Source organism: Kryptolebias marmoratus, linkage group LG5 (assembly GCF_001649575.2).
Source record: "Kryptolebias marmoratus isolate JLee-2015 linkage group LG5, ASM164957v2, whole genome shotgun sequence".
Taxonomy (NCBI): Eukaryota; Metazoa; Chordata; class Actinopteri; order Cyprinodontiformes; family Rivulidae; genus Kryptolebias; species Kryptolebias marmoratus.
Genome location: NC_051434.1, coordinates 3,959,681 through 3,982,228, shown reverse-complemented (window position 1 = coordinate 3,982,228; position 22,548 = coordinate 3,959,681). Strand labels below are relative to the sequence as shown.

The following is a 22,548-nucleotide window of genomic DNA, read 5'->3' as shown; positions in this document are numbered from 1 at the left end:
GTGCTTGGATTCCCCTCGGACAGAATCTCTCTTTTGTGAAACTTAATCAAAGCACTTCAGGTTCAGGGAGGTTTTCTGTGGGTTTGTTCTGCATTCAGAGAGCACCCTGTTGTAATTTAAGATGGTCAACAATGAGGTTCCTCCTTAAATTTGCTATCTTCATCTGGGAATGTTTTACAGACATCGAATAATGAATAAAATTATAAAAGCTATGTGTGTAGATATTCTATACTGAATGCTGAACAAAGAACAATTCAGTAATGTCGTTATTACAGCAGCATGAATGAAATCCTGTCAAATAAGAAAATGACAGCTTTTGTTGATTATCCAATGGCTGCTGACTGCTGAGACATTCAAAAATAAATTATATTTAAACTCATAAGGCTTTTAAATATACTTCACTAATAAACCCATCCATTAAGTTAAATGTTTAGAGCTTTAATGTTCAGTTTTTTAATTTGTTTAATCATTCCTACCTTATTTTGTTAATTAATATGAAAGTCTTTTGAAACAAACATAAGTTGATGAGTAGTGGCATTTCATTAAGCCTGTTATCTGGTAGCTTGACCCTCATTTATAAAAACAGCTAATTTGCATTTTGAAGGAAAACAAAAACTCTTAATGAATGCTTGTAAATGCCAAAGTTGGACATGTTAAAAGCAGAGGAGAACATGAGCAACATGCAGATAAGGATCTTTATTATCCATCAGCTCTTACTTTTAGAGTTCATTTTAAAATCTTGATGTTGGACATCGGAGCTTTGCACAGTCAAGAACCTCTTGAACTTTGACCCTCGGGTCGTCTAACCAGAGGTTATTAAGAGTTCTTCACATTTGATTTAAAACCTGTGGGGTGGGGGTGGATCCTTTCAGGAAGCTGCATCTTGACTGTGAAATGAATTCCCCTTTGCACATTTAAAAAGCAACTATCAGTTTTTCCATTAGAAACAACAGCAGCATATTTATTTGTTTTTAAGTCTTTTTTCCATGTCTGTTTATCATTGAATCTGTTTATCTGACTGCACCTTTTATTTATTTATATGAAATTGAAACATGTTGTAGAAATTAACATTACAAGACTTCCAGCAAGGTGTTTTTTATGTTTTAGCTGTTATTGTTTTGTTTTGTTAAAGATGGGATTTTGTATAAATGTTTGAGTCCGTGTCAATAATTCTTTGGCACAATGTGAACTCAGTGAACAATGAAGTATATTATTTTATACATATTTTTCCCAATTTTGCAATTTTCTTCCTGCAATCTGCACCAAAGTGTGTTTGTAGTTCTTTCATTATCTAATTAGTAACTAACCATTACAGCTAAACTGATGAACATATTCTATTAGAAAAATGAATCTAGTTATTGATAACTGAGCTGCCGAGTTGTATAAGATTGGCTCTGTAGTTTAAATAGAACTGTATCAGTTTTTGTTTATTTTATTACTATGATATCCCAAGGAAATCTTTAAATAAGAACATAATTGTAACTGATCTTGGTCAGGTTTTTGGCAATATCTTAACCATGTTTAATCATTGGTGTAAACCAAATTTCCACCTGAACTGAACTGAAGGCACTCCAGCATAATTTTAAACTATTAAAACATGATTTTTTTATAAGAAAACAACATTCTAAGTATAAAATAGGCCTCAACTTTGCCCGAGTTAAACTTTAAGTGAATCTTTTTTTAAAATTAGAGTTTTTTTCCTTTCCATTTTCACTCTATGACTATTATAATTGACAGCAAAAATGCTGAGTTTGTCTGAAATAAATTATTATCATCATCATCATCATCAATTTAACTAATCTGGTTTATTACATAGTTAAGTGGATGGACGGTAGTTTCCTCTAATATGTAATAAAAGTACAAAACATAAAGATGAATAAAATGTATGAATTGTAATTTTCGATTCCAACCAGAGCCTTGGAATGGAGTTTATTCCCTGAAAACATTGAGCCAAAAACGGTAAAACAAAGTCTCCTCATAAAGCAAGCCTCTGCACAGACTGAACGCCTCCAACAGCAACTCCCTCATCAATAAATCATCAACAGTCGATAGGAGGGACACACTGATACAATGTTCTGACCTTCCTTGGCAGCGGGGATTGTGGGTAGCGGCGTGGTGGTGGGGAGTTTGACGGGTGCCGGGGTCGGGACTGGTACTGTGTGGAGAGAAACAAATGAGACACACACATGATGACATAAAAACCTGCAATTACGACCACATTCATCATAAAGCAACGAGCCAAATGAGCCTACAAATAAATGTCCCCTCCAAAAAACATAAATTACACAGAAAGTGGGGGAAAGCGGGCCTCAGACAGCCCACACAGGCGCATATAGTCACCATCCAGAATGTGTGAAATGACTACATGCAGCCATGTGATTTCAGCTCCTGTATAATTTGGTAGATTGATCACAGCCAGGACCAAATGTCTGCTGTCTCTGCTTTCAACCTCTTGACTGGATTGTGTGTGTGTGTGTGTGCGCGTGTTTGTTGCCCACTTCTCTAAAAGCTCCACAACATAACACACATCTCCTGCTTTCAGAGCTGTTTAGGCAGTAAATCAGCCACCTCAGGCTGGAATCACTTGTGATGGCAGGTAGGGAGCGCTCAGCAGCGGCTGCCTGCAGCGATGGGGATAGTCATTTGGAGGAAATGCGCTGGCTTTCATTTGCATCAAAACAAAGCCATAAATCATCCAGGAGGTTCTCTGTAGACCTACAGTCTGTCGGAGAGCAGCCTGGAGCAAACAAATACCTACTTTAGGGAAGAAACTTTATTTTTTTATTTCTTATGTCTCTGTAGATTTTTCTTTGTCATGCCTTCAGTTCTGCAGCCTCCTGCCTCTACTGTATGTCTCCAAACAGACCAATTCATTTCTCTCTTCCTTTTACTTTTATTATTTCCAGTATTCTTCCTCCTTTTGCTTCTTTTTTTTTACCACTGTACATAAATTAACCTGACAAAGCCATGAATATATGCTGGCAGCACAGCACTGAACGACAGCTTTGAGTTTAAATTAGATGTTATAGTTGTAGAGCAATTAGAACATAACATTCAAACACATTATTGCATTTTTAATTTTGCTGCCAAATGTTGCGCTGGATTTTTCTAAATAATGTATTACTCTTTGATCTATATTAATAACGTCATTTTACAGTTAGTGAGCAATTATCTTTATCACTTGGACCAGATTTATTACAGATTATAAAACAGCTAAAAGTGAACAGAAGACAAATTAGTAAACAAACATCTGGAAAATTCTCAGAAAAATATTTTCTATTGGCTTAGTTTGACACTTTAAAAACAGCTATAGAGAGCCTATAAGAAATAAAATAGTATGAAATGTAAGAAATAACATTAAAGCTGACCATTAAACACTGAATTTCTTTGTGTTTTAAATGAAATGAACATGCAGAGGAATCGACTAAACTGGACGAATCTTCTTCGACTTTGCTCTTGGCTCTTATTTTTGGGGAGCAGTTGTTGAGATTTATTGATAAAATCCTCATTTATTGTTTATGACACTTATGAAGAAAAAAAATGAAGCATCCCAACCAGCCTCCCTCTCCTGCCTCTCCTCCAAACAGTAGCTCTTGATTAGTGTTTGGAGCTGCCGCTGCAGAACAAAAGGCTCATTCAGAAGAAAGAAGGATGAGAATTCAGCTCTCATTGCTCCCACAAGGATAAAAAGACATCTTATAGTGAAAATGATGTGATCATCCTTTAGGCTTGTCTTGGGGATCTTCTCTAAACAATGACAGCTGACAGCAGTTTGAGGAGGAGTGAGTGTGTTTGTTAAATGTGTTTCTGTTGTGCTGCTATCACACATGTATGTGGATACTTAGATTAGTGTTTATTATAATATAAAGATGACTCAGTAGGTGTGTATATGGAGCACATCTGTACATATAAAAAGCTGTATCGAGCAATTTCAGGTCTATCAGGTTAAATATATCTGACAGTTTATCTTAACACTCACAACTTAAATCATTAAGAAACTGTTTAAATAAAATTCAACTAGAACGTTTCTTCTAAAATAACTATAAACAAGCCTCTTAAGAGAGATTTTTCTCAAATTGAATTGAAACCATTTGACTCCTTAAAAATAAGTTGTTGTTTTTTTTGTCAATTGACACTAAAATAACAGCCTTCTGTTGTGGTTAAGTGGTTGGACGTGAGTTTGTATGAGTGTCCTCACGTGTCTTCACGGTTGCAGAGACTGCAGGACCTTCAGTCCCGTCCTGTAGCTGAGCGTATAAACTGATGTTATACTCTGTGTTGGGCTTCAAGTTGTTAAAACAGTGTCTGCTGGCTCCTCCGCCCAGTCTGGTCTCCTGCTTCTGGCTACCTGCAGAGACAACACACAGATCAAAATTGTTTTTGCACTTTGTGAAAAGCTGCCCCCCCCCCCTTTTTTTTTTTTGCAGGAGACAGTATTTATGGAAACTAAGGCATTTACAAAACACTATTTATAAACATCTCATAACCAAGCACCTTATGTGATCCCAGTCATATCCAAATGCAGATATATTTTTATAGACAGCATAGATTTTGCAATTGTAGCCAATAATGGTTAAAGTCATGTGGAGCAGGATGTAAAACAGTCACCATATAACCATTATGTTAATGACTTTATAAGTTAAAATTGAACCATTAAAAGGCTTTACATTGGACCTGAAAGCTACGCTGATTGCCCTTTTTAATAGAAAAAGAAACATTGTTCGGTATAAAAATAAAACCATTCATTTGATGCTTGTTTGCCATTTCAATGTTTCTTATAATTATACAGAATTTCAGTTTCACCACTCTCTTTGCAACTTTACATATAAATAATTTACAGAACAAATATAGCTTTTTGATCATTTATAATTAGTTTACCCAAAGTTGATTTTCTATAGAATAAATAAAACTCCACACATTTTGTAATTTTATCAGACTTCATTTGTGAAGTTCTATTGTAATTAAACAATGATTATTTTATTGGAAGAGACAATAAAACTGAGAATATACTGTATATATGGGAAAAGAAAAGTTACTGTAAATTTTGTACACATTTAGTACAATAAAATATCGTTTATCTACCTTCTTATAAAAATAAATCTGTTTTAAAGTGAATTATGTCAATTATAGGACAGATTTTGTGATGTTCTGAAACCTTATCGATATATTAAAGTTAATTCTACCAGCCAATGGAAAAGATAAATGGAAGCAACATCATTTGATTTTTAAACTTATTTTGCACTTATCAAATGGTAAAAAAGTGAGAAGCTGAAAGACAATAACTTGACCAGTAATCCTATGACAAAAATAATAAGTATTGAAAATTTTAAAATGAGTAAAGTAAGATGAAGTAAATGTGCTCAAACTTCTCTAAACCACTGTTTGTTTTAAGAGTCCACCAGTGTACCACAAAAAAAGATTGACCTAAACACATTTTACAGTTTGTGTTTTTCATTTCCTGCATTTACCTTCCTCTGTCCCATTTGATTTGATCACCTTCCATTCCAAAAATGTGATAACTTCCCATCATCCCCCTCTTTCTCCTGCAGCAGACACATCTCCAGAGTAATTACGTAGCAGCTGTGCTGACATAAATCCTCATTTACCTCTATTGTGTGTTGAGAGAACCAATACAATGGAGCTCCTGAAGGAAACACAGGGGAATATGTGGCTTTTATGTGACGTTAATGATGGCAGTGTTATTGCTTGAGGCCTAAAGGTGATGAATAACATCCATTACTTTCCTATTTGGTGGATGACGGCTGTATTAAAAGTCAATCTTATCTTTGAGGTGGTGACTGAAAGGTGTATCTGGGAAATCGAATCAAGGAAACCCCATATGTTGTTCGATGTTATTTGGATATGTTTGAGTGTTTTATCACTTTTTGTTTGAGGTTGCAGAAACTCCAAACCAAAAAATTACTTTAATAATTGTAAGGCTGGTTATATACAAAATTTTGTAGTTTTCGGCAGCTAAAAATCAAAGGTTGTCACATTATTGTGTAATAGAAAGCAAAATAAGGTTTTGATGAAAAGTCTGGATGTAATTTTAGGATACGCATTAAGAAGAAATAGACTTATTTTAATTATTTTTTGTTTTATATGCTTACAGAGGGTAAAATAAATGCTGAGTGGGCTTACAACCAAATTATAAGGCAAAAATATGCACATAAATACCAAGCTAAGCAAATATGCATCTGTGTGCAAGTCCTGGAATAGCACACGAAGGATCGTCTAGTTCTGCAGGTGAGGTTTTAAAACTGTTCACAAACACATTAAATGACCCTGAATATTTGGTAACATTTATATTTCCATATGGGACTCAGAGACTGACAGTAACATTTTAGCAGTAGATTATAATGCAATCATTTAACAAGCACACATAAACACACAAAGCATAATAAGCTGCAGGGGATTTTGGTTATAACTAGAGACAGAACTGGAACCAAGAAGTCGAAGCCACACAGGACGAGTGGCCCCTAATGGCTGGGCTCCATGCACATTAATGGGATATTTGCCTAATTAAAAATATAAAATGTCAGTTTAAATTTTTTTTTCCAGGTGTTGATTTTTGCTGATTCCAATAGTTCTTATCTTACATTTATTTTCATTTAGTTATTTGAGACTTAAAAAAGTGTTCCGTTACACCACGAGAGCCTGTTTGCAACAAATAGATAATTAAAGGTAATACAGTTGTTTCATCCATCTTTATTTATGTCGACGGTTCAGCATCTGTCACATTTCTCTTTTAGTCATCATATATGTTCTCCTATATATGTTCTTTATTGCTGGAAACAAACAATTTCCTTGCATAAAGAAAACTGACTGCAAGTGCATTCAACTCTTAGGAGAAAACTTCCTGAGAACATTTTTTTTCATCCATATACCTTCCAGAACAGTCTCGGGAAGGCATAATTACTGTCAATCATACAACAAGAACATCTCATCACTTGGCAGCCATAATATTAAGCTTTTTCTGTCTTTTTCCCCTCTATTTTACTTCACACAGAGCATGTAAATGTCACCAGAGCTGTAATCCATAAGCCCTTCATTTCTACAGAAAGGCTCAATGTTTTATTGCACAGCTGAACCTTTAAGACTGTCAGCACATCTCAAGTGGGATACAACAAAACCTTTTGTCATCTCTGGCTAATTAGGGATTCAAACTCCTACTCGTGAAAACATGCAAGTATAAATGAGCTCAATTCCCACAGGCTCAGATATGCAGCATTGGAGCTCAACAGGAAAATATGAGGAGATTTACAGCTGCACATACAGTCATATGCAGCTGGAGCAATGCACAGTCATTTTTAAGAGACTTGCAAACCTTCTTTAAAACACTTGAAGATAATCCAGAGAGAGACAAAGTATAGTTGTAGAACAGACAAAACATTGCATTTGCATACTTCATACTAAAGCAGGATATAATTATCTTCATCTTTTAACAAAAGGAAAATAGTTAAAAGATGTGATCTTATTATGAGAAACTTCTATGATGCTATTAAAATATCTTGAGCATTCTTTTCCATAGTCAAAAATGAACATCAGGTTTATTTAAGGGCCATAATTACAGTATTGGTAACCTTTTTCAAGAGTGTTTCAATATTTGCAAACTTGACCACTAATTGTCTTTCATGATTGTTTACTTTGGAATACTGTCTGAATCAAGAAAGTAGACAGAATTGAGGCTATATGAGATAAGGTGGCATATCAGTGCTTGGGTTTTGTAACAAAACTTAAAAAATTGAATATTGTCAAAAAGTTGAAAACTAAATACTCATGGTGTCACTCTCTAACCAGCTAATTAACTTAAATTAACTTTTTGATCATATTATAACTCTTCAAAATTCATTTGTATTTGTGAGTTTTTGAACAGGAAGTGAAATGATCAAATAGTAGCTCCAGGTTTTCCATTTCAGATGATTTATGGTCTTTGTAAAAAATTGATGCTGCATCTTTTTCTGGAATTTCCTGAACCCCTAAATTGAATTTAGAATAAGACTAGCTGAAAAACACTCAGATATGATTTTGCTTTGGACGAGTAAGAAAAGCATAGAAAATGAAAGGTTGAGAACAGTGCAACTAATAGCCTAGAGTTCCCTCCAGCTACTAATAATGTTTACCTTTGTTTAGCCATGTTTTGTTAAAAGCACATGTTATAGAGTTGAGAGTGTAAAAAATAAAACCAGAGAAGATTTCTAGCAGCAGCAGTACTCACCAGCCAGAGACTGAATAACTGCTCTGTATGCACTGGCATGCCGGTGAGGCTGCCACTGGGTACACAAACCGGACGTCCTCACTTGATATGAACTCAGATTAGTCACCCCGAGGTACACTGTAGAAAAGAAAAGAGACAGTTTTAGGATCTATGTTTCATGAAGGAGTCAGTAATTTCTACACCATGGATTTCTTTTTATTTTTACTTTGACTTCATCGCCACAAATTGCACTACAGCAGAAAGTTCTGGCAGATGTTGCTGAACTCCTCTGACTTTGCAGAAATCTCGGTATGGAAGTCTATGGCCAGAACAGAAATAGCACCGGTACATAAAACAAAACTTTTGTGGAACCCTGAAAATGTTCATTACAGAGCCGTGAGCATTCTTCTCTCCACACTGCTATAATAAATCCACATAAAGCTGCACCAAGCTCACATCAGAGAGACCACATGCAATCATGTTTCCAGATGATGGACTTGAAGCGTGTGGCTGCATGGTTTCAAGGACACTGAAGTGCATTTCAATGAAGTTATTTGCAGACATATGGAGAAACATGGCTACACTGTGTTTGTTCAAAGAGTGTAAGTTTGTGCACACACACACTCCTAAAGAAAACCCACACAGTCTATTTATGCAAATGGAACTTATATGCTTTTAGCTTTTGACTTTTGAATGCAAAAGTTGTTCTGAGCTGAAAGCCATCAGTTTTTGTGCTTCTGTGAATCGGTAATGGCCTTGCACATTTTTAGTTAAATTACACAAAGTCCAAAAGAACAGAACATTTAAGCTGAGGATCTAATCTACATGATTTTGACCCTCATACAAATGCTCAACTGATTCTCTCTGCATATTATTTATCTTAAAAACCTCACCATTTGCTTTCAAGAGAAAGTATTTAACATTTTTATTTAGCATCAAGAATGGCTATTAGATTATTTTCTTTATATTTCAAAACCATAATATTAAAACACTGGATGACAAAAAAAACCCACAGGTAACACGTATTAAAGAGAAATCTGGAGTAAAGCTCCTCTTTTTTGTTCTCTAAATCTGGAGTAAAGCTCCTCTTTTTTGTTCTCTAAATCTATGGTACTTGTGCTAACGTGTGACATTGACGCATCAGCTCACTCATCTCTTCTGCTCCATTGGCTTCATTAACATGCTACTGAGCAAAATGACAGACGCTCCATTCCCCTCCTGGGATCACACTGGCCTAATCATCTTTCTCTCTTTTCCAATAAATCCATCTCTCCGTCTTTTTTTTTTTTTTGGTTTGTACCCCCATTGCTGTCCTTTATGACTTTCTCAACATGTCCTTTAATTCAACCAAGATGAGCTTAATTGTTATGCAAGTGGTGAAAATTGGCACCAATGCAGAGTAGTGAACTAAGTTTAAAAGGTACATGTGTGAGTTTAGCTGACACTTGTGTTTGGAGACTTGTTTATATAGCGTAATAAGAATGGACGATTGGGTGGGGTTTTACTCTCTGGCTATTATATTGTTGATCACTTAAGATGGTGAAGGAGATTAAACTATTTCACCAAATTTTCATGGCTGTGAAGAGGTCAATTATCATGCAAGAGAGGGAAAATCCAAACTAACTGACTAAACGATTCAGGCCAGACACTTAAAGAGCTGTGGGAAGGATCCACGTAGCCAGTGAAATCATTTTGGTTCACTACATCTAAAGTTCATTCCCAGGCTGATATATAATTAAACATATTCACAGCTGAAAGTAACAGTTAGACATCAACATGTTGACATCTGTGGATCTCCGGCTGCTCCTGTGATTAGAATTAAAAAGACTGTTCTGCCCAAACGTATTAAAAAAAAGAAAAAAAAAATCAATTACCAACTAGAGTTCTGGGCAAAGGCAGTACCTCACTGGGATGCAACTAATTAGAGAATGGCATTCAAGAGGGGGTCTCCAGAGTGTCTCACAATGCTCATGGTGGTTCTTAGTTTATGATCCCCAACAGTGCGCAGTCCCGTCGCTTGAGTTTTGAACAAATATAAGCAACAAGTTTTATATCAAAATAATCATAGAGTCATTGCAGACGTCACAAACCTGTCTGAATTTTATCATTGGCATCTCCAACCCATAGGTAATTTACTGAAATGTGCTGTAATTGTCAAATATTTACTTGAAATCCAGTGCTTTTTATATCCCAGATTGTTCACAAAATCACCCATAAAAGAATAAATAATTTTATGCATTTCAATTACATCACTGATAGTGGAATGTCCAATAAAAACACATCAAACTTACAGGTCTTTGCCCTTCCTGCTAGAGCCTCACTGGACCCGGTGGTGTAGGAGGCGATGACCTTGACACTGTACTCTGTCCCACTCAGCAGGTTCACAATCAGCATGGTGCTCACGTCTTCCCCCACAAAGGTCTCCAGAGCTGATCCAGGAGCTGCAAAGGGGCAGAATAATTAAAGGAGGGATGTCAAGATGGAATAAATGGCCAGTTAAAAGGAAAAGGAGCAGGTTCAAAGGTGATCATTAGTGTCAGATATAACAAAAAGGAAATAATGAATTTCATTTTGGATGCATGCTTGTGGGAAATCTATTCCAAATATGATATTGGTAAAATAAGCTTGCATATTTTAGCTTAGAATTTGCCCTTGGGTTGCTTATGACATTTATATCTACACATTTGTTTAAAATTATTTATTGAACATTAAATATTCAGATGTTGGACTATTCTGTTTTTTTTTTCTTTTCCAGAGAATTCTCCTCAAATCAAGTTTTACTGATTCTGAGGCACATAATAAACCAGAACTAATGTTACACATTTTGTATTTTGTACATATTTGTTCATTGGAAAACCCAACACAATTTAGATGAGCCACTAATGATTTATTTATTTATTTATTTTTCATTAGACGTGTCTATTGTTGCCTCGAGCCTTTTGCTGCAGGCAGAAATGCTTGAGGCCAGAAGCTTTAAGCTCCAGAGATCTGCCTAAATTTTTTAATTTATTTCTCACCTCATACCTGCTGAGGATAACTTATACTTACTGACAATCAGGTTGAAAATGCATATAGGTGATGTAGGAAAGAGTTACATAAATTCATTTTTTTTATCATTCACCAAATACTATACATCCTGTATTTGGGTATCATTGCTATGATTTGTAAATTGTAAGTAAACTCATAACAAATCAGTTAGTTTGTGTGGAAATTACCAGAAAGAGGCTGGTAGACGACCCTGTAGCCCATGGTGGGTGAAGGTGGAATGTCCCAGCTGATCCGGAAGCGGTTGTACCATTCCTCTGAGACCCGCAGGTTCTTTGGAGCTGAAAGAGGAACTGCAGTGGAAAAAAAGACAGACTTATGGTTTCTATTTAAACAGTATATGAATCATACAATCCCCTAACTATAATAGGAGACAGCAGAACAAAAAGTTAAAGGAGGAATGTGCCTTTTTATGCCTTTTTCTTCAAAAGCGTAGTACAGTGTCTTTATTTAGCTGCTATTGGAATTAATTTTACAAAGAACGTGCAATACAAAACTTAAAAAAATAGAAAAAAACACATTATTAATAAAATTTGATAAAAATCAAATCCATTAATAAAATACTTCACATAAATACAATTTTCTGCATAGAAAAATGATTAAAAGTGCTTTAATAATGTCATCAAACCAGAGGGAGAGCAAAGAACAGGAAGCAACTCAGAGGACAGAAGCTGAAATAACAAAGGCAAAGATAAAAAATGGAAGTTTGATAAATCTTAATAAAATTAGCTCAATGAAAATTCCCTTTAATGTAACAGAGAGATCAGTAAAATTAATCTGTCAGAAGAATATTAAAACTAAAGGACTTGTGATTAAAATGGCAGCTGTGACTCAGGACAGAGACAAAGTAAAATCATAAATCTCTTTTGAAGTAAAGTTTTTTTTCTTCCCTAAATGAAACCTTACAATCCTTGTCAACATTCACATCCATTTTTTCTTGATTCAGATTCTCTGAAGATCCCTATAGTTTTTTTTTCCTTCTTTTAAGTTTGAATGAATCTATTAGCTCTCCAGTTAGACGCTTAAGGAGCTAAAGATCTCCAATCATTCTCTTCATCTCCCATCATTCCTCTCTGAGCTGGTTTCTCACAAACTAAAAGCTCCAAATTACAGCAGCTCTCCTGCCTCATTTTTCGTCTTCACCCTCTGTGGTGGTTCAGCATTAAGAAACCAATCATACTTTTTGAGCTCCAAAACCCCATCAGTGTCTGCTGTGTTTAAATCCTCATGTTATAACCTGCTTTTCTGTTGTATTATCTACCTCCACTGGCTCTCCTGGACCTGAGAAAAAGAAATCCCCATTCTTCTCAGCGCCACCCTTCCCTCAATGTGTTCACTTGTAATGAGAAACTGGTGATTCAGTGAAACTCTCCGGGCACAGAAGCTGATTCACGAGTTAAGAACCATTTTCAGAGGCTTTGTCTAATTCTCAGTTCAAGCTCAGAAACCACACTACATGCAACCTGTCACTTAATTGTTCTTGAGACCATCCAAACCAAGTTTTTAGGTTCTTTACGGAAAGTTTCACAGTTGGCTTTTTAAGGCTTTAAAACATCCACTGGATAAACTGAACTAAGCAGTTCATATTTAAAATCAGGAGCTGGAGACAGAGGAGAAAAATGAAACAACTATTCCAACTTAATATCAATAAATGACAGATTTAAACTTTGAATTTTAATTGATTTTCTAAAGTTTTTTTTTTTTCTTCATCCATTCGACCATCTATCCATCCATCTTCATCTGCATCCATGGTCAGGTCACAGAGGCAACAGGTCCATGAGACAAACACAGACATTACTCTCCAACTCTTTCTTAGGGATCCCAAGATGTTCCCAGGTCAGAAAAGCTGAGTTCTGGGTCTGCCCTGGGATCTCCTCTTAAAATGCCCAGAAATCCTCCACAGGGAGGCATCCTAATCAGACACCTAAACCCCCTCAGCTGACTCTTTTCAAAATGATGGAGCTCCTCGCCAGGCCAACCTACGAAGGAAGCTGATTTTAATTTGGGAACTCAATTTTTTCATCATAACCCATACCTGAGGGTTAGCCATGTCAGTCAATCAAGAGTTTTGTCTTTAAGCTAAGCTCCTTTTCCACCAGACCAAAGCAACGCCCTCATTCCTGCAGACGAGGTTCTGATTCATTGATCCATCGCTCATGAACAAGACTCCCACAAACCTGAACGCCTCTGCTTGGGGCAGAGACTAACCCCTGGTCCTGAGGAAATCCACCTTTTTCCAATTCTTTTTATCAGGTCTTAATTACATTTCTAAATTCCCTATCAGCTTTACCACCTCTGCAGATAGAAAACAAGTTTAGATTGTCAGCACACAACAGAAATCCACAACAAAATAAAGAAAATATTCACTAAACTCTTTTTAAACAAAACTAGTATTGAAGTAAATGACTATAAGCTGTTATTTCTGTTTTTTTGTATTTTTTATTGCAGCTTTAAGAGCTTCAGCTCAGATTTAAAACAACAAAAAAATAAATAAAGAACCTTGTCAGACATTAACTTATGCTTCATATCTCTAAATCTGCAGAGCAAACCTTACAAAATGTTCAGAGCACTAAATTTGAACAGTCATATCTGTCACGTCTCTACCAAAGGGTGTTGTTGGACCTAAATGGCTTCATTTACAACTATGATGGTGTTCCACCCACTAAAGTCAAAGTACTTATGGATGACTGACAGAACCTGTCCTCCCCCAAGAAAGGGAACGCCTGACTGACAGAACATTTATATGTGGGCTGTCTGGTCCTTTTGTTCTTTTGATCATTAAGGCCAAAAAATACCATAAATCACATATATTACATAATGACTAACTTACATAAATCACTGAAAACAGTTATGTTAAAACAACCCGTCAAGCTGCAAACTGTAATTTCAAAGGTGCACTGGAGAAATAGAATTTTCTGTAAAAAAATGCTGAGTGCTGAATGACTTTGGTGAAATTTGATGGAGAAGCTGAGTTGTTAAAGTTAAACAAGAAGAATAGGGTCTAAAATTAGTGCCACAGAGGTCAAAATGAGCAGAACTAGGGCTGAAATGAACTAAACACAAGGTAAACGGAGCAGAACATAAACTCATCAGAAGATCATCTAACGCTATAAACTAAAAGCAGCAGGAAAATAATTTTAAACTAAAAGAAGCAAAACTTTATCTAAAAATTAAAAAGGAACTGAATGGTAAGTAATTAACTTAAAAAAACGTTAAAATATAAAGTTAAATATTTTGAAAATTGTAAAAATGACAAAAACTAAAGCTCATAGTGCACCATTCCCAATCAAGCTGAAGGTTTTGATATATGATTGATTAAAAAAGCACAAAGTATAGTCTGTTAACAAATAAAATATGGAAGAAAATACCTGCAGGAAAACAATCTGAATGCTGTAAACACATTCTTGACTTACATGAACTGCCGTACACTTCATTTTATGCAATAAAGAATAACGCAGTAATTAGAGAATTAACTGCAAAGCGTGACAATAACTGAGAATAAGGACACTTACTGGTTGAAATAAACTCATCACTTTTATGTCAAACACAACATCTTCGCTATGTTTTGTTTCCTTTTCTTTGAGAACTGAAACACCTGTCACCCTTTCTGAAAATCCCCTGCACTTTTCTAACTAATCACCCCATTCCTGAGTGGATCATCCCCTCAGATTAATCTGCTTCTCCTGTCACATTATCCATCTTCAGACTGGGATAAAAACCCAATCACCCCCTCTGCATTCACTGTCATGCCTCCCTCAGCGTTTACCTCCCCTTTCTTACAGGTTCAAATCCTCAGATTACACCAGCTCTCTTTGTCACACCATCTATCTTCACTCTAAAAACACCTAATCTACCCCCCCTCTCTCTGTGTTCCCTGTTAATTTTTCCTGCGGTGATCCTCTCATCCCTCACTTGCTAACAGGAGCCATTCATCATCACAGAGTGTCGGAGGCCCGTCATTTAAAAGTCGGAGGACGTCGTTAATGCCTGCTAATGTGTGTAATGTGCTGCTCAGGGACACATGATGGGACGGACAGGAAAGATAAATGACTCAAATTTAGACTTTAGTTCTTGTTCAAAGTCAAGTGTTTGTTTGGCAGCCGAGGAAATCCTTAGTGAGCGTTTACAGCATGCAGTCACATTTAAAGGAAGGAAAAATAATCCTCACGTTTCTGTTTTTAAAGGAAATGGTTATTGCACTGTGAGCTACTGAGACAAGTTGTCTCATTTTCCTTACTTATCTTGTTTTAATTGTGTGACTGCTGAGTCATCAAAACATTCAGCTGGATTGGGCACACTGTGCTATGACTTCTGCTAAACTTTTCAATTTATTTACCTTTATTTAAAAGAAAAAAACACATAAAATACATACAGATCTCTTCAGTTCCTTCAAAACATCGTTCTCTGAAATCTGTTTCAGCATACTTACTCTATTCTTGTATTCTTATTCTAACTTTACCTCTTAGCTACATTTTTTATTAATTTTAGCTACTGTTTTGTTGATTTCTAGTTTAATTCTTTATGCCAGGTTTGCTTTACTGGCCTAAAGTATTTCAGTTAAATATACAAAGTAATATAAAATTAGTTTAATAAATAAATAAATAATTCTCCTGACAGAACTGACCAAAGTCCAAAATCTCAACTGTTTTAATAATTTTGGTAAATTAAAAACACGATTTAATTAACTGGTGCCCTTGACTGCTTCTCCGTCGCTTCAAACTTCATAACAAAATTAATCTGTTTTGCTCATTTTGTCCAGAAGAAAATTGTCCTTCAACCCTTTTTATACCACCTCTGCAACTTTCTGTTTAGCAAACAAAGTATTTTACAGGGGATAAACTGTTAACATGTTTCCATTCTGCTTATGTGCTGCTCATGTTCAGAAGTCGTAGAAGTTTAGCTTTTGAAAGAAGTTGGGAGGAAAAAAAATACACCTCATGTTACCTAAAATTTATTAAGAAACCAGCAGAGTTGAGATGTTTTTTTTCAAAGCACAATCTTGGCACCGATGATGCTTGAAGCTGAAGGTTCTGCTGGATGTTTCTGAGGACTGACATGTTTCTGGTTAATATATTGAACCTAAGTGTAAATAACTGACTTATTTATGACGTCTTTATGACTTTAACTATGAGGCCCGGCCCGTTCTTACTCCCAACTGAGCCAATAAGAAATGTTCTCACAGGCTCTGCAGCTGTAAAAGTACGACAAAATGCCCCAGAGAGGCCACATGTCAGATTGTAAATGTCTACAATGTTTGCTTTCAAATTCTTGCACCATCTTCTCAGCATTTTGACAAACTCCAGATAATGACTCAGTGAAATTACATGAAAACTCATCAGTTAAACCTCCTGATTATTTACTATATTTTAGACTTTACGTTGTTTTCACTCTCTCAATTATTATAAATTCATCCAAATAAATTGCAGTCCTAATATGAAGTCAAAATCATTTATCTTAGTTTAATTTAGATTGCTTCAAAGCTGTAGGTTAGTCCCAACTTTTAGCTTTTCAGTCTTGACAATTTTATTTCTTTTTTCCAACTTTTATGTGTTGCATTCACCGGCTGGTTTCCAACAGCATTTGTCTGTCACTTGCAGCTGAGTGGGGAGTCTATAGTGGATTTCTTTAGAGGCTTTTTACAGAATTCACCTGTTAGCTGTGACCATAAACGACACTAAGAAACGAGTCAGACTGACCCAGAACACAACAGCTAAACTCTGAAAACGTGTGAAGGATGTAGAAGCTGTAGATGCACGTGTCACATCATGGTGCCTTTTATAGTGTTATCTTGTGTTTGCACAACTTTAAAAAAAAAATCTAAATTGTGATTAATATTAAATGTATAAGCAAAGCTATATTTGTGACTTACGCGTCCGTCCCTTTTGTGAAGCGACCGCTCCGTCTCCCTCGACGTAAACAGGAGTGATGGAGACTTTGTACTCCGTATCTGACAGGAGCGGCTGCAGAACCAGGCTGTTCTGACCAGCAGGCACCATCCTCTGGAACCAGAAAAAATAAATATCTTAAGTCAGGTTTGAAGGACAGCTACAACTGCTAACATTTTCATTTCTTCCTTTCTTAAATTGCTCAACTCCATTTTTAGTCTTGGTGTGATATTTCACCAGCTAAAGTTCACATCAGACAACTGAAGGGGTCATGATATTATCATCATCATCTTTGGATTTTCTCTTTAGACATTTGGTATTTTTGCACATGCAGTTCTTTTTTATTAAAAAGAAAAGTGAGCTGCTGACATATTCATTGATATAAAATGTGATTTTTTTTTACACATCCATAAAGTGATCACCTCTGTCTTGTCTTTATGCAAAATTCTTCCATGAAATGTTACCAAACGGTCTTATTACACAACTTAAAGTGATGTAATGATGGTAGATATTGCAGCAAAAGTACTTTTGTTGACCCTACGTTGTCTGCAGGGGAAACAAATGTTGACAGCTTCAACAGGTCATCAAACAGTTAAAGCAAAGATGTGGTCCTTCACTGTTCAGATCTAGAATTTAAACTAATTTTCTTTATCCCAATGATAAAAAAGCTGTAAAACATAGATTCAGGAGTGAACTCGCAGGTAAATGAAACTAAGTCATCATCACGACCAAGTACAAACGCAGAAACAAAACTGCATTAGCCTTTTAATAGAGGTTAGGTTGTAGAAGATGTTGCAGTAAACTTTACGGTTGTAGGTGCTGCAGAGGTTAATTGTGTCTGGGTTTTCATCTCACCACAGCCGGTTGAGTTGGCCTTTTGTTGAAACTGATCCGTAAATGACTCATCCGTCCTACTGAAACGTTTTGCTGCAGTGGAGCTAATCTGCCTCTTTTACCCTGCAGGCTTCTTTTATTTTCTCTTCATCTCCACTTCAAATTCCTTCTTCCTCTGTTCATCATCTGCTCTTTCAGCTCTTGTTTATCGCTTCCTGCTTTGCTTTAACATCTCTTTGTCTTTAATTATAATTATCCAAGGGTATTTCTTATTATATTTTAGATCCCCTTTATCAATCAGAAACCCACAGAGGTTCTCAGGCATTATTCTTATTCTCTTGTTATCTTTTATTAAACAGCATGACATGAATATCAATTTTATATTCTGACAATAAACTTAATTGTGGAAAAGGTGAAAAAAAAATTTGATTAATTATTTTTCAGCTTTAGTGCTATTTAAATCCTTGACAAATAAAGTAGCTCATCTCTCTCAAATGTAAAAGAATCCTAAAGTCAGAGACAGCCAGCCCAGTAAAACCTGTAAATCCAAAGTTCTGGTCTCATTACATGATCATTTTACCTTAAATAAGGTCCTAGGATTACTTGAGTAAATGCATATCGCCCACTTTTTAAATGACAGCGTTTTAAACTCAGATTATTTGATGACGACAGGTAAAGTAGTTTAAGCCATCTCGGCCAAACCTTGATAAAAGCATCATGTGCAGCCTCATGTGATGGGAATGACTCTAAGCTACTACCACATCAGAATGTAGCTCAATATCTGTAAAACTGACTTAGGCCAGTTGGCTGTGGTGGCCATCTTGTCTTGATTTGACCACCCGTAGAGGTACATCTAATGATTATTGTCAGGCGAGGGAATGGGGAAGGAGGCGAACCCACAGTGCAGATTCATTTTGTAGTGGGGGGAAAAACTAGTTTATTTTTTTTTAAATAAAAGATAAACAGAAACAAAAAGGCAGCAAACAACTAAAATAAAAAAAAACACTAACAAACTGAAAACTCCAAAAACAGACCTGGGGCAAGAGCAGAGGGTGACGAGGCATGGCAATAAGGCAGACAACCAAAAGAAAACGAACCAGCAGAGTGTGGAGGAGATGACCGGGTTTTTAAATAGAGGAGGTGATTGGAAAGTGGGCACAGGTGAAGTAATTAACAAGACTTGGGGCAGGCGGGAGGAGTGAATGGTGACAACACACAAGGACATGTAATCAACAATAATAGTAACTCACTTCTGTTAAATAAAAAAGCATCTGAAGATATTAAAGGCAGAGTCAACCCAGTAAAACCTATTAACCCAAACATTCAAAGGCTGAATTTGGTCATTTTAGTCTGATTAGTTTGATTAGAAATGTTCAAACATAAATAAATGAAATATTTAAAAACACACCTAGAAGTCTTTGCTCTCCTTTTTAGGTCACAAATGTAAAAACTGTCTTGTGCGATGGGCGATTTCTTATTATTATAAGGAGCAGGTTCTGTGGGTGAATATACCTCAGGCTTCAGACTCTTCTGTCTTTCCCTACAACCGGTTTTTGTGTCGGCGTCTTTCTGTCCAGTTTGCATTCTGAGCATGCACAGTCTGGCCTTACACCGGCTACAAACTTCTCTACTTTTTAAAGAAAACCCTTTCTCAGAGATGTCAGTCAGACAAACACTGTGGGCCTCGAGAAATCAATTTCAGCCCAGTCTGATGAAAAAGGCTGCAAGTCTCTAAACTGTCACACAGCCACGCAGTTCAAAGAAATCAACTTCATACATTTTCGCTCCACCTATTTGTAAATGAAAACATACTTTCATGAAGTAATTGCAAAATTCAAAAACCCAGTGGCATTTTGGAAAAAAAGAGGTGTAGAATTAATACGTTTATTGCACTTTTTTTTTTTTTGGGCTGTGACTGCAAGGCTTAAAGACAAGCAGCAAGAAATATCATCAAGATGATTGACAAACAGTACAGACCTGTGAACATTTGACAAAACTCCAACACTTGGAAAAAAGGATTTTTACACCGTAAAAATACATATGGGTCAAGAAACTTCACAGTGAGCAGCCACACGTGAATAAAACTGACTATAGTATTGTTGCTTTAACCAGTAATGTGTTTAAAATAAAAAGCCAGTTTCTGAGACGAGTTTGGTCAAAAGTAGACTGAGGTAAACAAGTGATGGCCATGCAGCTGAAGAATGTTTCAGTCTTTTCAGAGTTTGTGTGCGTTTTCTTTCTTCTTTTTTTATAGAAAATGAGTGTGCCGAATAAGTGAAATAAAAAAAAAAAAAAAAGAATAAAGCCAAAAGGTAAAAGCTGTCGACATTGTTGTAAACCTACCGTCCTACAGGGACTTATGGTGTTGAGATGTGGGTGGAAACCTGATTTTTTTTTCGCAAATTTGAATCTAGTTTAAAGAGCAGCGAGCAGAGCTCAGTGACTTCAAAGGTTCCTCCACATGTTTTCTGAAATTGAAGGTACTTTGGTGGTTAAAAGGACCCACTCTTTATATCTTTTCTTTCTTACTTTATTTAACTTGCACTTGTCTTCCTGTGTTAATGGTAATTCATTTTAAGCAACACCATTTTTCCTACAATTACAAAAATTCAATTCACAGTTTTTCTACAATTCATTTAAAGCAGCACAGCTTTTCCCACATTCAAAAAAATCATTTTAAGTAGCGCAGCTTCTATAACTCATTTTAATCTGTGCAACTTTTCTACAATTTGCAGTAATTCATTTTTTTTGTGGTACAGTTTTTCTATAGTTTATGATAATTCTTTTAAAGCAGCACAGCTTTTCTGGCATTTATGGTAATTCCCACATCTGGCCTGTGGTTTCTGCCTGCTGCTGCCAGCCCACAGGGAGGCACAGGCATGGAAAGACAATACGATGAGTAAAGAAAACTAGCATGGCTGTCACTAAAAGATTTTAAATACCTATATTCTGGGTATTTTAGCAGGCCTAGCTGAATTTTAATTGAAGAGTTCTGGTTTAAACTAAACTAATAACCTAAAACCTGTGACAAAAAAACAAACAAGCAAACAAAAAACCCAACAGACAGAGTAAGTTAATCCTACAAAGTTTTTACCTCCTCAAGCAGCATTTTATTGTAGAGCAAAAGTAGTGAGAGCTCTGTTTACACTCTCAGAGTTGCACTTGATGCCCAGCAGCTTTTAGTTTATTGAGAACTGAACGAAGCAGCGCAGCGATGAAGCATCAGTGGCTTCAGCATCACATCTGTCTGCAGACAGATGGCTACAGAGTGAAGTCGCCCCACGGCTGCACTGAGGACACCAACATCTGGTAAAACAGTGACAGAATTATCTGAACGGACATAACCAGGAAATTAAAAAAATGGATCTGTTATGTTTGATGTGTCTGTGGCTTCAAGGCTGAAATAGATGAGGCACATTTGTGTGAAAAACAAAACAAAATTCGACTGACATCAGACAAACAAAGAAGTAGAAGAGAGTAACTTGGGCCTGGAAAACATTTCAGAGTGATTCTAAAATCACTTAGCAACTTTAAAAGCTGATAACTTTCTGAAAGTTGCTGCTTTTGTAGATATTCATCAACTAAATGTTGTTTCACCAGAAGGAGAAAACTGCATCAGATAAATACAAATAGATCTGAGTTCAAATGTAACATTACATCTGGAATTATTTTATACCTAACAAAATGTCTCGAGTACTCTTTAGAATAAAAGGAAATAACACTAATATATGTGAAAGAAAATAGCAATTGAAGACTTTACAAAATTTATCACAAACTGCCATCTCTGATCTAAAAACTGCACGTGCAGAAGTGGACAGAACTCAAACACCTAAGCTTTATTTTAAAACTTACTCTTCAAATGAATGGTTTAGTATATGCATGATTTTATGAAGCATCTAAGCTACGTGAACTGAAAAAAGTACATGTCAAATAAGATTTCATTTACTGGGATGAAGACAGGCTGATCTTTCTCTGATGGATCCAACATGATTCAACAAGTTCAGTCAACTGTAAAATGTTTCATCAAGAGCCGTCAGAACAAATGATGCATTAAACACTGAGCAGAAACTAAACACACTGACATTCCTTAAAGCTCCAGATGTTCCTGATGGTAGAGTCAGGAAAAAGGTAGAACAAGGTTCCAAGGTGGCACCAATAATCTGCAGTTTATTATTTTTCTGTGATTCCACTGTATGCTTTATGGATCACAGTTCACAAAGAAGCAAACAGAATCAGATGGAGACGTTTTAGTTTCAGCTTAACAACTGTCAGAAAACCTTTTTGCATTATCTCTAAATCTGCTGTTTAATTAAGTTTTTTTTTGATTGTTTAAGTACTACAGGAGCAACATGTGACAACTCGTTGCTACTGGCTGACAAAGACCAGATTCCAGCAGTGATAATAAATGCAGATAATTGCAGCTCAAACATCATTAACAGGTTATAGTCTTAATTTTCATCTTTTTGTTCAGTAGCTGCTGGCACTCCCTTGGCAGCAAAGATCCACAGAGTGAAACTTGCATGAATGCAGAGGAAGCCTGGCATTTTCTTCCCTCTCTCCCCTTTAGGCGGTAGCTATTGAGTGCAG

The 22,548-nt window shown here is 36.1% G+C and overlaps 1 protein-coding gene across 6 annotated transcripts in view; it reads right to left on the bottom strand.

Moving 5' to 3' along the window:
• LOC108246367 (collagen alpha-1(XIV) chain) overlaps window positions 1-22,548 on the bottom strand; it is a 142,477-nt gene that overhangs the window by 48,038 nt on the left and 71,891 nt on the right. For all 6 annotated transcript variants that reach the window (XM_017433865.3, XM_017433866.3, XM_017433869.3 and 3 more), the window contains 6 exons: window positions 17,112-17,241; window positions 11,413-11,535; window positions 10,489-10,638; window positions 8,219-8,335; window positions 4,199-4,348; window positions 2,081-2,155 (listed from right to left, as the gene is read on the bottom strand). In XM_017433865.3, coding sequence (XP_017289354.1) covers window positions 2,081-2,155; window positions 4,199-4,348; window positions 8,219-8,335; window positions 10,489-10,638; window positions 11,413-11,535; window positions 17,112-17,241 — 745 coding nt within the window. The remainder of the gene's footprint in view (window positions 1-2,080; window positions 2,156-4,198; window positions 4,349-8,218; window positions 8,336-10,488; window positions 10,639-11,412; window positions 11,536-17,111; window positions 17,242-22,548) is intronic.